This window comes from Octopus bimaculoides, chromosome 14, assembly GCF_046866305.1.
Source record: "Octopus bimaculoides isolate indiv1 chromosome 14, ASM4686630v1, whole genome shotgun sequence".
In the NCBI taxonomy this organism is placed as follows: Eukaryota; Metazoa; Mollusca; class Cephalopoda; order Octopoda; family Octopodidae; genus Octopus; species Octopus bimaculoides.
The window spans coordinates 13,440,852-13,455,634 of NC_142941.1; the positions used below are offsets into that span (position 1 = coordinate 13,440,852).

The window sequence follows — 14,783 nt, forward strand, 5'->3', positions numbered from 1 at the left end:
AGGCTGCATTGCAGCTGTGTAATTAAAACTTGACTTTATTGTTGTTGTTGTTTTTTAATGTAAGCATGAAATGAGGAAAGTGATTTTATTACCAAGCACCATGTGCATTATTACATGTTTTTTTTTGTTTTGTTTTTTTGACATGTGGTTGTGTGGGAAGAAGCTTGAATTCCAACCACTTGGTGTCGGGTTCAGTCACACTGTTTGGCACCTTGAGCAAGTGTCTTCTGCTATATAGCCTCAGGCTGACCAAAGCCTTGTGTATGGTTTTGGTAGATGGAAACTGAAAAGAAGCCCATTGTAGAACATTGGGGTCAATGTCTGAAACCTATATATATATATATATATATATATATATATATCCTCTTTTACTTGTTTCAGTCATTTGACTGCGGCCATGCTGGAACACTGCCTTTAGTCGAGCAAATCGGCCCGAGAACTTATTCTTTGTAAGCCTAGTACTTATTCTATCGGTCTCTTTAGCCGAACCGCTAAGTTGCGGGGACCTAAACGCACCAGCATCAGTTGTCAAGCGATGTTGGGAGGGGACAAACACACACACACACACACACACACACACATACATATATACGACGGGCTTCTTTCAGTTTCAGTCTACCAAATCCACTCACAAGGCTTTGGTCAGCCCGAAGCTATAGTAGAAGACACTTGCCCAAGGTGCCACACAGAGGGACTGAACCTGGAACCATGTGGTTCGTAAGCAAGCTACTTACCATACAGCCACTCCTACGCCTATAATGTGTGTGTGCGTTTCAGATTTTTGCACAAAGCTAGCAGGTTTGTGAGAGGGGTCAAGTCTATTGTATTGGCCCTAATGTTTAACTTGTACTTATTTTATCGAACTCAAAACGATGAATAGCAAAGCCAACCTCAGCAGAATTTGGATGCCGCTAAGCATTTCACCTGGCATGGTAATGGTTCTACCAGCTCGCTGCCTTTATAAGCATATATATTATGTGTGTGTTTTTGTCCCCCACCCTCGCTTGACAAGCAGTGTTGGCTTCTTTGCATCCCTGTAATTTAGAGGTTCAGCAAAAAAAAAAAATTGATAAATAAATACTGGGTTTGATTCTTTCAACCAAACCTTTCAATGGGTGGCAGTCCAATGACTGAAACCGGTAAAAGACGAAAGATGTTAGGTTAGTTTGGAAAGTTTCACATTTCTATTATTAGCAAATGAGACTAAGTTAGGTATGATGTCAGCCAAGTGACTGCTAGCTACTTATTGCCACTTAGACATAGATCTACAAAGGTCAAAAGATAGACCACATCTAACAGAGCCCCTTCCTACACACACACACACACACACACACCTTTTTTTTAATCTGAGTGTCTAGGAGAGTAAGATATTAACGAAATCTCTTGTGGGATGATCCACTTACGTCTTAATATGTAAAGGTAGTTTTTGGGTGAGCATTTCATTTGTGTTAATAGCATGTAGGAGGACTAAGTTGCATGTGACATAAGCTATCGAGCAGACAGCCACATGTACAGTGTCATACGTGTGACTGAACGCATGTGTGAACCACGTGTGAAGGTTTAACTTATCATCACAGAAGTGGTGGGGGAAGGGACGTAAGCAGAGAAGAGAAGTACTAGACATACGCAATGAAGAGAACTAAAACTTTTTTTTTTTTTTTCTCTCTTCTTCTGCTTCCTCATGTCAAACCAATTTATTCCACTTTTGAATTATTTATACATATATGTCAGCACAGGAACAAGCATAGCTGTGTGGTTAAGAAGTTTGCTTCCCAACCCACATGGTATTGGGTTCAGTTCCACTGTGTGGTACCTTGAGTAAGTGTCTTCTAAGGCTCCAGGTCAACTGAAGCATTGTGAGGGGATCTGGTAGGTGGAAAATGAAAGAAGCCCGTCCAGTGTGTGTGTGTGTATGCATGTTTTGTGTGCATGTTTTGTGTGCATGTTTTGTGTGTATGTTTTTGTGTGTGTGTTTTTGTGTGTGTGTTTTTGTGTGTGTGTTTTTGTGTGTGTGTTTGTGTGTGTGTTTTTGTGTGTGTGTTTTTGTGTGTGTGTTTTTGTGTGTGTGTTTTTGTGTGTGTGTTTTTGTGTGTGTCTTTGTGTGTGTGTTTTTGTGTGTGTGTTTTTGTGTGTGTGTTTTTGTGTGTGTGTTTGTGTGTGTGTTTTTGTGTGTGTGTTTTTGTGTGTGTGTTTTTGTGTGTGTGTTTTTGTGTGTGTGTTTTTGTGTGTGTGTTTTTGTGTGTGTGTTTTTGTGTGTGTGTTTTTGTGTGTGTGTTTTTGTGTGTGTGTTTTTGTGTGTGTGTTTTTGTGTGTGTGTTTTTGTGTGTGTGTTTTTGTGTGTGTGTTTTTGTGTGCGTGTTTTTGTGTGCGTGCGTGTTTTTTTGTGTGTGTTTTTTTGTGTGTGTTACTCTTTCCTTGCCTTGGCATTGCATGACAGTTGTAAATGTATATTAGCATCATGTAAGCAGTGACTTTCATTTCCAATGTGTGAAAACACATTTGGTTGAGAAAATCAACCCCAGAACTTATTCTTTGTAAGCCTAGTACTTATTCTATTGGTCTCTTTTTGCCGAACCGCTAAGTTACAGGGACCTAAACACACCAGCATCGGTTGTCAAGCGAAGTTGGGGGGACAAACACAGACACACAAACATATACACACACATACATACATATGTATATATATATATATATATATATATATATATATATATATATATACACACACACACACACACACACACACGATGGGCTTCTTTCAGTTTCTGTCTACCAAATCCACTCACAAGGCTTTGGTTGGCCCGAGTCTATAGTAGAAGACACTTGCCCAAGGTGCCACTCAGTGGGACTGAACCCAGAACCATGTGGTTGGTAAGCAAGCTACTTACCACACAGCCACTCCTTAGAATATATTTAGACATTTACAATGAGCAGCATTGTTGCTTTCTCTGTTGCCGGTTTGACCACCAGATAGGCTTGGTCACTAATTCAAGTAGAAAGCAGAACCATTAGCCAAAGAGTAAGAAAATAAATTACAATTCTTAATGCAACTGTCTTGGACTGATTGGCAAATGCTTTCTCAGTAGGAAATGGTTGCTGTCAGTATTTCTAAACCCTTCCTTCCCTCCCTCTTTACTCTCCACCTCACCTGCTCTCCTAATGTTCTCAACTCCCTTAGTAACATTCTCTCTATCATTCTCTCTGTCTCTCACCCCCCCCCCACCATCCAACACTCTCTCTTTCTCAGTTCCTGGACAAGAGAAAAAGATATCTATCTCACCATAAAGCTACACTTGAAAAGCTCTGTATACTTAGCAGGTCGCCATCTCCATACCACTGTTGCTAAGGTGACTGTATTTGTTTAAAGCATGTAAACTTCAAGGAACAGGCATTGAAATGAGATGACAATGACAGTGATGATGACAATGATGGTGGTGGTGGTGATGATGATAATGGTGATACCTGTGGTATTGATGTTGTGATGGTAATACTGATGAGGTGATTGTGATGATAACAAGTATTGGTTTGATGGTTATGCGTAATGTAGGTGAGTCAATTATTTGTGATAATGACAACAGCAATCACAAAGATGACATTCAGGATTCTGTGAAGCAGTGTTTCCAAAATAAAACCAAATACGGAATAGAAAGCAAAATGCTCAACCAAACTTTTTACCCAAAGAAGTACAATCCTCAAGGCCAAGTTCTCCCCAAAAGTTTGAGAGCACGGGCCAATTTGAATCAAAGCCATTCTGACGCAAACTACAAGATTGGACCACCATTGAAACAATCAACATAACAAAATGGCTGATATTTAACATGCATGATAGGTGCAGGTGTGGCCGTGTGGTTGAGAAAAGCTTTCTTCTCAACCATGTGGTCTTGGGTTCAATTCCACTGGGCAGCACCTGAGGCAAATGTCTTCTGCTATAACCTTGGATGGATAAAGCTTGTGAATGGATTTGGTAGACAGAAACTGAAGGATGCTTGCCATCTGTGTGTGCATGTCTGTGTCTGCATGTGTGCGCATGCATGTGTGTATGTGTGATTAAGAAGCTTGCTTCCCAACCATGTAGTCTTGGGTTCAGTCCCACTGTGCAGCACCTTGGACAAATGTCTTCTATAGCCACAGGCTAACCAAAGCTTTGTAAGTGAATTTGTTAACAGCAACTGAAGGAAGCCTGTTGTCTGTGTGTGTGTGTGTGTGTGTGTGTGTGTGTGTGTGTGTGTGTGTGTGTGTGTGTACCCTTGTCAACACATCATGTGATCATACAAGCAAGGTTATTCGTTTCCAGTTTTCCATAAGAATCATATCTGGCCATGGGGGAATTATTGCCTTACTTGGAAACAGGTGAAGGTTAGCAAAACAAAAGGGAATCTGGTTGTAGAATAGGGTAAAAGACCCCTTCGGTCATGAATGACCACGGGATTGCACCTAGAAAGTTACCCTCCTTGGTACAGGTCCAGGCAAAATTGTTTACGGAAGACCAGTAGTCACCCATGCATACCAGCCTCCCTTCTCCACACCACTGATGTTATCCAATACAGCTTGGCGCCAGTGACAGCACAACTCATTTCTACAGCTGAGTAAACTGGAACGATGTGAAATAAAGTGTCTTGCTCAAGAACACAACACACTGCCCGGTTTGGGAATCGAACCCACTACTCATGATTGTAAGCCCAATGTTCTAACCACTGAGCCATGTGCCCTTCATCTGTCCCCCATGCAAGCATGGAAAAGTGAATGGTAAACTGACATTGATGATGGTGGTAGTGATGTTCATGGTGATGTTGACGAGGATATTCTAGATGAGCCACTTGTTATGTGCAAAAAGCAATCATTTACACCAAAAAACAAAACAAAAAAAACCCCCAAGAGACAAAGAACAGATGAGAAGCAGTACAAATATGTTCAGACATGCTCACACATAAGTACATAGCAACAGCAGCTCCTTTTAGATATGGTAGCTATAGTGATAGTTATAGAGAAAATTTTCCTTTTTGTTTTCATTCACTGACATTTTGCTTAATATTGGATCAGATGTTTCTTCAAATTATGTAAATGACTGGTATGTAATAAGATACAGGTATGTGTTTGAATGTTGCCCCACTATGTCTGATGATGTGATCTATGGTTATGAAATACAAGTATGGTGAAGTATTAGGTCTCGATATCTTTCAGTATCTAATTACATTCTTGTATTTCTATATAATGTTAAAGTTCATACTTTAAATATTGTGAAAACAGTCCATTTGTAACACAAATATGTACAAGATCCTTTATGTACAAGATCCTTTATGTACAAGATCCTTTATGTACAAGATCCTTTATGTACAAGATCCTTTATGTAAAATAACTTCCGGTATATTTCTGGGTCCTGGAACCCAGAAAACTGAAGCATGTTGTTACTTGTTTTATTAATATGGAAAGGAAATTTCTAGCCATTCATGAAATGGAGTGAATTTATAGATCCTTGTGGTGGTGGTGGTGGTGGTGATAATGAAGATGAGTTGAAAAAGAGAGTAAGAAGTACAAGAAAGTACATAGAAGTACTTAGAAAAAGAGAGTAAGAAGTACATAGAAAGTGGAAATAAACTGGAGGAATTTAAGAGATACCAATAGAAACTAATAAATAGACAATAAGGAAAAGAAAAGAGGAGTTAAGAAAAAAAAATTAAGGAAAAATAGTGTGTGTGTCAAAGAGAGGAGCATGTAGTTGGGTGATGAAGATAAAAGAAGGGTAGTATTTATTGGACTCAAGGGCACTGTAGTGATATTGTATTGTGGATGTACAGGGTGTCCACAAAGTCTGGGTACATGGAGTAAATAAAATCATAACATAAACAATTAAATATGAGAAATGATAATTTCTTAAAGTATGTGTTAATCCCCATGTACTCAGACTTTGTGGACACCCTGCATAATATAAATGTACATATTTTGTATTTGACTGTTTATTAGGGGTATTATGTATGTGCATAAAAAAAATGTTGTCTCTAAAGTGCAGATGTTGATGTGTGGTTAAGAAGCTTGCTTTGCTACCATGTGGTTCTGGGTTCAGTTCCACTGCATGACACCTAGGGCAAGTGTCTTCTACTGTACCCTTGGGTTAAGCAAAACCTTACCAATGGATTTGATAAATGGAAACAGAAAAAAGCCCACTTCACACACACACACACACACACACACACACACACACACACACACACACACACACACACACACACACACACACACACACATGAATTGCGCTTCATGTTTGAATCTCCGATGAAGCTATACAGTAATACCCAAATACTCAACTAAATGTGCATTACACCTTACAGCAGAAACAGCTGTAAGCTAATGAAGTTCATAATGTGATTGTTTATTCCTTTGTCATCCCAATTTCATATATATATATATATATATATATATATATATATATAAAACACACACTTTGCCAGGCAAGCTTCTTAACCACACAACTCCTATATCTAGCCACACTTGAAAAAGACCAGACAAGATGGGCACGGTTGGAGTGTTTTTGATCACAAGTCTATTTGAGGCCAGACAGGAACATTATCATTTTTTTTTTTATTATCTTAAGCAAACTAAACAAGGTTATAATCTAGAACATGTCTAAGTCTGTTTTAGTTTCTAGGTTATCAACAAATATTTCATACACTTCCTACTCTATCTTCCTCACTTTTGTTGCTGTACTTTTTAGGCTTACATGCCCCCCCCCCTGCAATATTTGGGTTGCCTCATTCCTTTGTGATAGCACTTTCTTTAACTTTACTTTTCTTTGTTGGTCGTGGCGGTGGTGGGTGGTAATGAGGTAAGGCTGTGTAGGTGAGCATACGTGTGCATATGGAAAAACATGAACCCCCACAAGCAGTAAAACATCACACACACACACACTTTGCTCAAACTCCACTCAAGCTCCACTTATGCTCTATGCCACTCTTGCTCCATGCCACACACTTATCTCCATGCTGCTCACACTCATCTCCACCCCATTTGTACTCCACACTGCCCACACTCCATGCCACTTTCATTCACTCTACTCCATTCCACTCACAACGAGAGCACTGCTACTTGGTTGCTCAACCTCTCAGAAATAACTACCAAATATCCAATAAAACACAACCAACTATGTTAAATAAGGAAAAGTCGCATTGGATATTATAGTCCTAGATACCCCTATACCCCTAAAATAAGTTAGCATAGCCATAGCTGGAATATCATTGGTCATAGGTTTATTGGGTCAAGTCTGACCTAGAGTTCAACTCCAGTCGTTCAATGAGATAATGGGATTGGCTTTAGCTAGTGTGTTTAGTCTTCTGAGGCAGGTCTCAAGTTTCCCACCCCCAATTTCCTGTGCCCCTACGTTTATGCAGGCTTATAAAGCAGCGCCAAAAACACTGCACCTCTAAAAGCATCATCTAGAAACAAACAACTTTGCTTGTATGATGGTGATGCTCATTTACACCCATAATATACTACCAAGTATATTAAAGGTTTACAAGTCAATATTGTGTCTTGTGTTAGCAGTGCAATATTCTCACTTTTAAGTGTATCTCTTTAGATTTTCTTTAGAATTCAGAGCCAGCACTGCAAGTTATGACAATTTGTATGTAAACACATCTGTGTAAATAATGTGATCAAAGATAGGAAACAATAGGTAATGGGTGTATATGCATATTTCAAGAGTTATTGCTCTTTCATCAGCACCACATCCAACGTGATGTGTGTGTGTGTGTGTGTATATACTAGCTGAAGCTACTCTGCCCAATCTTTTTTAATCTATTTATTTATATATTGTTTTATTTCACTTTTCCAGTTACATCCCACTGTTACTATGGGGTAAGAATGGCCATTTACAGACGCTGGTTTGTGGTGTGCGTGGGCGAAACAAAGATGTGGACAACTGGAAAGAAAGACGGGAACTAAAGATGGAAGATGGAGCAACATTGACGTTTGATGTATTCCAACCAATTAGAGAACACCCACATGGAGGTAGTAACTGTTTTCTGTATTTTTGTGGGAGTGGTGAGGGCTTAAATTAATTTGGCATACAAATATGTATTTGTTGTGTGTTGTTGTTGTTTCAGTTATTTAGCCTCAGATCATAATTGAGAAGGCCTGATAAAAAGTATTCATGTTGTGACCATTCTTTTCTTTCTTGCCTTTTTTTTTGTTTTTGTCTTTAGCTCATCTTGCAACCATGCAGCTCCAGGTTCATTCCCTCTACGCAGCACCTTGGGCAAGTGTCTTCTACTGTAACCCTTGGTGGCTGACAAATGCTCTCGTGAGTTAATTTGTTAGATTGAAACTATGTGGAGGCCTAACTTCTGTGTGTGTGTGTGTGTGTGTGTGTGTGTGTGTGTATTTGTTTGTCTTTGTGCCTGTGTTTGTGTCACCGCCACTACTTGATAAGAAGTGTTGGTTTGTTTACATCTCCATAAGTTTGGCAAAAGTGACCAATAGAATAAGTACCAGACTTAAAAAGAAAAAGTGCTGGGTTCAATTTGTTCAACTAAAACCCTTCAAGGTAGTTCCCCAGTATGGTTGCAGTCCAATGACTGAAACAAGTAAAAGGTAAAAAAATAAATAAAGACACTATGCTTAAAACTACATTATGTAATGTGTCCTTCCATTTTTTTTTTGTGGTGGGAAGAAATTAGGACAGTCAGATGAGATTTGAGGAATTCGGCTGCTATTTCTAGAAGATCAAGTGTCCATGTAGAGTCACTTAAACTGGTATCATAAAGACATACTGTTGGATGTCTTTGGGTTGGATATGCCACATTTAAACTGGCATTTCTAACCCAAATATCCTACCTGTTTTACATTGAAACTGGCCAGATCTGGCCTTTCACAGCTACCCTACAATGTCATTTTAAAATTCAATAGTCGCATCATTGAAATCTTGAATCTACAAGATAAAGCATGATTAATTCAAAATTGTGTATAAATTAGCGTTAGATTTGACGGTAATCTGAATGCTAAATGGTAAAGGCTTCTTGTTCATTGTTATTTGATTTTGATTACCTTACTATACTCAAGAAGACCTGTCCTCCACAGCAGAAATATTAAGGCCATTCTTCTTGGTGAAAAGGATTGGCCTGCAAGAGTTGTGTGCCAGTTTCACATAAAATGCACTCATGCCAGTGCCATGTTAAAAGCACCCAGCACACACTGTAAAGTGATTGGCATAAGGAAGGGCATCCAGCTTTAGAAACCAGGCCAAATCAGACTAGGACTTGAGCAGCCCTCCAGCTTGCCAGCCCTGGTCAAACAGTTCAACCCATGCCAGCATGGAAAAATGGATGTAAAGGAGGAGGATAAAAAACAAAAAAATCTTAATGATTTTTCTGTTGGGTGCTAGGGGTGGGAGACAACTTTCTTACTAGCTAGACATGACCATTGATTGGCCGAAATGTATGAGGTGATGGAGAGAATTTGTGAGAAATATTATGAGTTAGTGTAATTGTGTATTTTTGTATTTACCTTCACTTACTGTTGCCTGTAATTCAAAACATATGGCTCTTATTTCATCAAAATAATTGAATGTTGTTTTTGTATTTGGTTTGCAAAATTCTTGATGTAAACTTGTGCACTGAAACAAATTTTGTTGTACCTTGGTGAGTCATTATGCTAGTGATTTGATGCCGACTTGGAATAGAATGGGTATGTCATTGATGAGGTCATGAATGGCAGCAAAAGGACTTTGACAAATGGATTGATTGATTGATTGATTGATTAACTGAATGATTAATCAAACAATTGGTTAGTCAGTTAAAAGCTAACCAATTGGCTGATGATAAGAAAAGAAGTGAAATAGAACCTGTGTATGTGTGTGTGTGTGTGTGTTTATAATTGGAATAATAGCCCTCCCAAGATAAAACAAAAATTGAATATTTTTTTAAAAACTTTGTCATTGTGCAAATGTGGGTGTGTGGTTAACAAGGTAGTTTCCTAACCATGTGATCTTAGGTTCAGTCCCACTGCACAGCTCTTTGGGCGAGTGTCTTCTACTCTAGCCCCTAACTGATCAAAACCTTATCAATTTGGCAGACAGAAACTGAAAGAAGCCTGTTGCGTGTTGTGTGAGTGTGTGTGTGTGTAATTTAATGTGTGTATTTGTGTGACCTTGTCTAAACATCACATGATGTTTGTAAATGAGTATCACCATCATACAAATGATGTTGTCTGTTTCCAATCTTCCGTGGAAAACTTGTCTGGCCATGGGGAACAGGTTAGAGTTGACGACAGCAAGAACATCTGGCCACAGATAACCTGCCTCAACTAATTCCATCCAATCCATGCAAGCATGGAAAAGTGGACATTAAATAACGAATGATGAAGCTCACTCTACCTTATTTCAATACTTGAATGGGCTATTGGTTATTGCAAACACTGTGGACATCTGCTACTTTCATGGTGACAATAATGAACCCAAGTCAGTAATACATCTTTGTTAGCAGTTCACTTGCAATTAAAATTCCATATTCAGTTCCTGGTCATCTTCAACTTATCAGGTTTAATTCTGAGTTGCCAACAACATGTGGCTACACTCTTATGGTAGTTGAGCCCCTATCACTCCCTATGGAGCACTGGCTATCAACGGCTTTGCTCCACTGTTCTCGACTCTGGGGTGTTTTTTTCTGTTTTTCTCCAGTTGGATCCCTGCTTTTTTTTTTTTTAATTCAGCCTCGGTGTCCCACATCTCGCTATTTTCAGGGTATTCTCTCTTCCGCCTCCCTTCTGGGTTCCAAGTCAGGGCCTGATGTGTCATGTTTTCCCCTGAGAGATAGCCGCCTTCCCCTACCAGGTCTTTGTGGTTTTGAATTGTCACCAATGCTTTTGTAACTTTGCTTTTTATCTGGGTAGGAATGTTGGCCCAATGCGAATCCATTTTTACCTTTGGGAAGAGATGTTCAGTATTAGCTTGGCCTCTATCCTTTGATTTGTCCAGCACTGAAAGCCCTACCTGAAGCTTGCGCATCACTGGCATAGCTCTCAGGGTTATTCAGGCATGCAAGCTACCCACATTATAACAAGGACTGGACCTTGTGGTGGATAGTTGAGCCTCATCAGCCGAGATTGCCCTTGACAATGTGCATGAGGATTAAATTGCTTCCATGATGACTTATCCAAGAAAAAACCATTGAAGGTTTGTTTCAATTCTCTCTTTCTCTCACGCTCTCCCCCCCCCTCTCTCTCCCCTCTCTCTCTCCCCCTCTCTCTCCCCCCTCTCTCTCTCCCCCTCTCTCTCCCCCCCCCTCTCTCCCCCTCTCTCTCTCCCCCTCTCTCTCCTCCCTCTCTCTCCTCCCTCTCTCTCCTCCCTCTCTCTCCTCCCTCTCTCTCTCTCCCTCTCTCTCCCCTCTCTCTCCCCCCTCTCTCCCCTCTCCCCCCTCTCTCTCCCCCCTCTCTCCTCCCTCTCTCTCTCTCCCTCTCTCTCTCTCTCTCTCTCTCTCTCTATAGAATCATCATCATTTAATGTCTGTATTCCATGCTGGTATGGCTGAGCGATGTGTGACAAGTGCTAATAAGGCCGGGAACTGCACCAGGCTTCGTTGTCTGTTTCGGCATGTTTCGTACTGCTGGATGCCAACCACTTTACCGAGTGGACTGAGTGCTTTTTACATGGCACCAGCACTGACAGGGTCAACAAGCAACTTGCTAGACAAAACTTCTTGGCTGGGAGGTCGTGGGTTTGTGCCAGTTAAAAGATTTTTATATCAGTACATATTTTTAAGTACAATTATATATATATATGTATATATATTGCTGAAGCATTTTTCAAAGGTCGAGAAAAAATGTTTTAGTATTGAAACAATTGTACAACTGTAAAATAATTATTTCACCCATCCATTTTCACCACCCACTATTCCTGGGGGATCATTGTGGAAACCTCAAGCACCTTCTCCACAGGAGTTTTATCACTTTCCATGGGTGGGGGTGGGGTCTTACCACCCACGGGGTCATTACACTTTCCTGATGGACTCTCAAGCATGACCATCTGAGACTGCAATCCTTCCTGCATCCTTTATTCTATTCCTTTCTTTTGTTTGTTTCAGTCATTTGACTGTGGCCATGCTAGAGCACCGCCTTTTAATCAAACAAATCGACCCGAGGACTTATTCTTTGTCAGCCTAGTACTTATTCTAGCGGACTCTTTTGCCGAACTGCTAAGTTATGGGGATGTAAACACACCAGCATCGGTTGTCAAGCGATGGTGGGGGAACAAACACACATACACACACACAACACACACACACACACACACACACACACACACACACACACACACACACACACACACACACACACACACACACACACACACACACATATACATACATATATAGATATATATATATATACTATGATGGGCTTCTTTCAGTTTCCATCTACCAAATCCACTTCCAAGGATTTGGTCAGTCCGAGGCTATTGTAGAAGACACTTACCCAAAGGTGCCACGCAGTGGGACTGAACCCAGAACCAAGTGGTTGGGAAGCAAGCTACTTACCACACAGCCACTCCTGCATGTGTTTATATATATATGAGTGTTGTGTGTTAATTGCTATGAATGAAAAAAAGATACTCAATACCTTGAAGTAGAGAAAGAATTATTAAATTTAGTTGACTATAACCAGCACTGTTAGATACTTGTTTCACTGTAGAAATTGCATAAATCTTCAGTGTGCGATATTTGAATCTGAATTCTTTTTTTAAACATGGTGGGCTGAAGCGCCTGACAGTTTCTGTGAGGAAACTAGCAACATGCCAGCATTGGATTATGTATGTAGATATATGTATGCGTGTGTGCTATGTACTTCCTTTTTCTGATTTTATTTTCTTAAATGTTATTCCTCTCTTTCTTTCTCTCTCTCTCATATATATCTCCAGCTGTCATAGATTTCTGTTCCTTTTTTCAGTAAAGTCTAAATATAAAAACAAAGTAGACAAAATATTGCTGTGAGGCAAGCATTCTGTCTTGAAGAGACACTGCTGACTAAAATCCAAGTTCTTCAAAAATCTCTGCTTACAGGAAAGGTTCGTGCCATGGGCAAATTTCCTGTACATTCCACTTCTGCCGCCCTGTTTATTCCCACTTACTGCATGTCTGTCAGTTGTTCTTTATTATTAAAAGAGTTTTCTCTCTCTCTTTCTCTCTCTCTCTCTCCTCACATCTCACTCTTGCACATAGGGAACTAATTGTAACACATATATATTCATGCAGCTTAATGTCTATCTAGAACCATTGTTTTAAAGTTAATTTCCATCTTCTTCTTTTTCCATACACATGATAGTTAAGCTTTTGGGCAGTGGAATAGGAAGTCTTTAGGAAATCTAAATACTTCAAGCATCTCCCAGATGTAAATAATCAAAGTTAGCCATTTTTATGATTTTTTTATTTTTTCAATTCTAATTTCTTCATTAAGAGATACTGTCTTTAGCAGTGCACAATAACAGTAGTTGTAGTTTCATAGCATAGCCTTATTTTTGGCAGGGTGGGACAACTTAGGAAGTCCTAAATGACTCCAAAGTTCTCAATAACAGTAAAATTACTATACTAAGTAAAATCCATATATGTTAATTACACAAACAAGCTACTCTGTTTTTTAAAAAATTTTATTTACTTATTGCCTTCATCATAACCATTTTGTGTTTAAGGTACCAACAATTGTAGCTTATGGTTGGTGCAGATGTGGATTTGGCAAAGGTGTGGCTGTGTGGTTAAGAAGTTTGCTTCCCAACCACTTGGTTCTGGGTTCAATCCTCTTGTGTGGCAACTTGAGCAAGTCTCTTCTATTATAGATCTAGGCTGATTTAAAGCTGTGTGAGTGGAATTGATAGACAAAAAACTGATAGAAGCTCATTGTAGATATAGTTATCAACCGAAAAATACTAAGGCCTAGTTTCATGCCTTTGATGATAAGACTAGGAACTTCATATATCAGCAGCGCCTGCGAGATTTGCGGAGTATTAGGGCTTGAGCAAACAAAATAATACAGAGTGGACACACGAAAGTAAACAACAGTAATTTGAAACAATAGACGAAGACAATAAATAAATATAGCCTTGGGGCCAAGCACGAGAATGATGGAGGCTTACAATGATGGAGAAATCCTCAAATGAATATAAAGAACAGAATTGAGAAGAGAAAAAAATTGACCAGCACACTAGGCGTCCAGTGGCAAAAAGGCAGAAGATAGAAAGATAGCCACTGTTCGCATGTGGGTAGCAGATAGAAGGGAAGGAGAGAGAGAGAGAGAGAACAGGGGAAGAAAGGGAGAAAGTCTACAATTAAGTATAAGAAGACGAGAGAGAGGGAGAGAGGAAGTAGAGTTGCTAGGAAAGGAATATTAAGGTGAGAGAGAAAGAAGGAGAGTCACAAAAAATGTAAACAAACTTACTCTCTTTCTTTTACTCTCTTTTACTTGTTTCAGTCATTTGACTGTGGCCATTCTGGAGCACCGCCTTTTAGTCGAGCAAATTGACCCTAGGACTTATTCTTTGGAAGCCTAGTACTTATTCTATCGACTTCTTTTGCGAACTACTAAGTTACGGGGACGTAAACACACCACCTTCAGTTGTCAAGCGATGTTGGGGGGACAAACAGACACAAACATATACGCACACATACATATATATATATATATATATATATATATATATACATATATATGACTGACTGCTTTCAGTTTCCGTCTACTAAATCCACTCACAAGACTTTGGTTGGCCCCGAGGCTATAGCAGAAGACACTTGCCCAAGGTGCCACACAGT

The 14,783-nt window shown here is 39.6% G+C and overlaps 1 protein-coding gene across 1 annotated transcript in view; it reads left to right on the plus strand.

Moving 5' to 3' along the window:
* Nucleotides 1–14,783, plus strand: part of LOC106881896 (monoacylglycerol lipase ABHD2) — a 75,675-nt gene that overhangs the window by 40,160 nt on the left and 20,732 nt on the right. Inside the window, exon 2 of the mRNA XM_089362353.1 lies at nt 7,826–8,001. Coding sequence (XP_089218479.1) covers nt 7,826–8,001 — 176 coding nt within the window. The remainder of the gene's footprint in view (nt 1–7,825; nt 8,002–14,783) is intronic.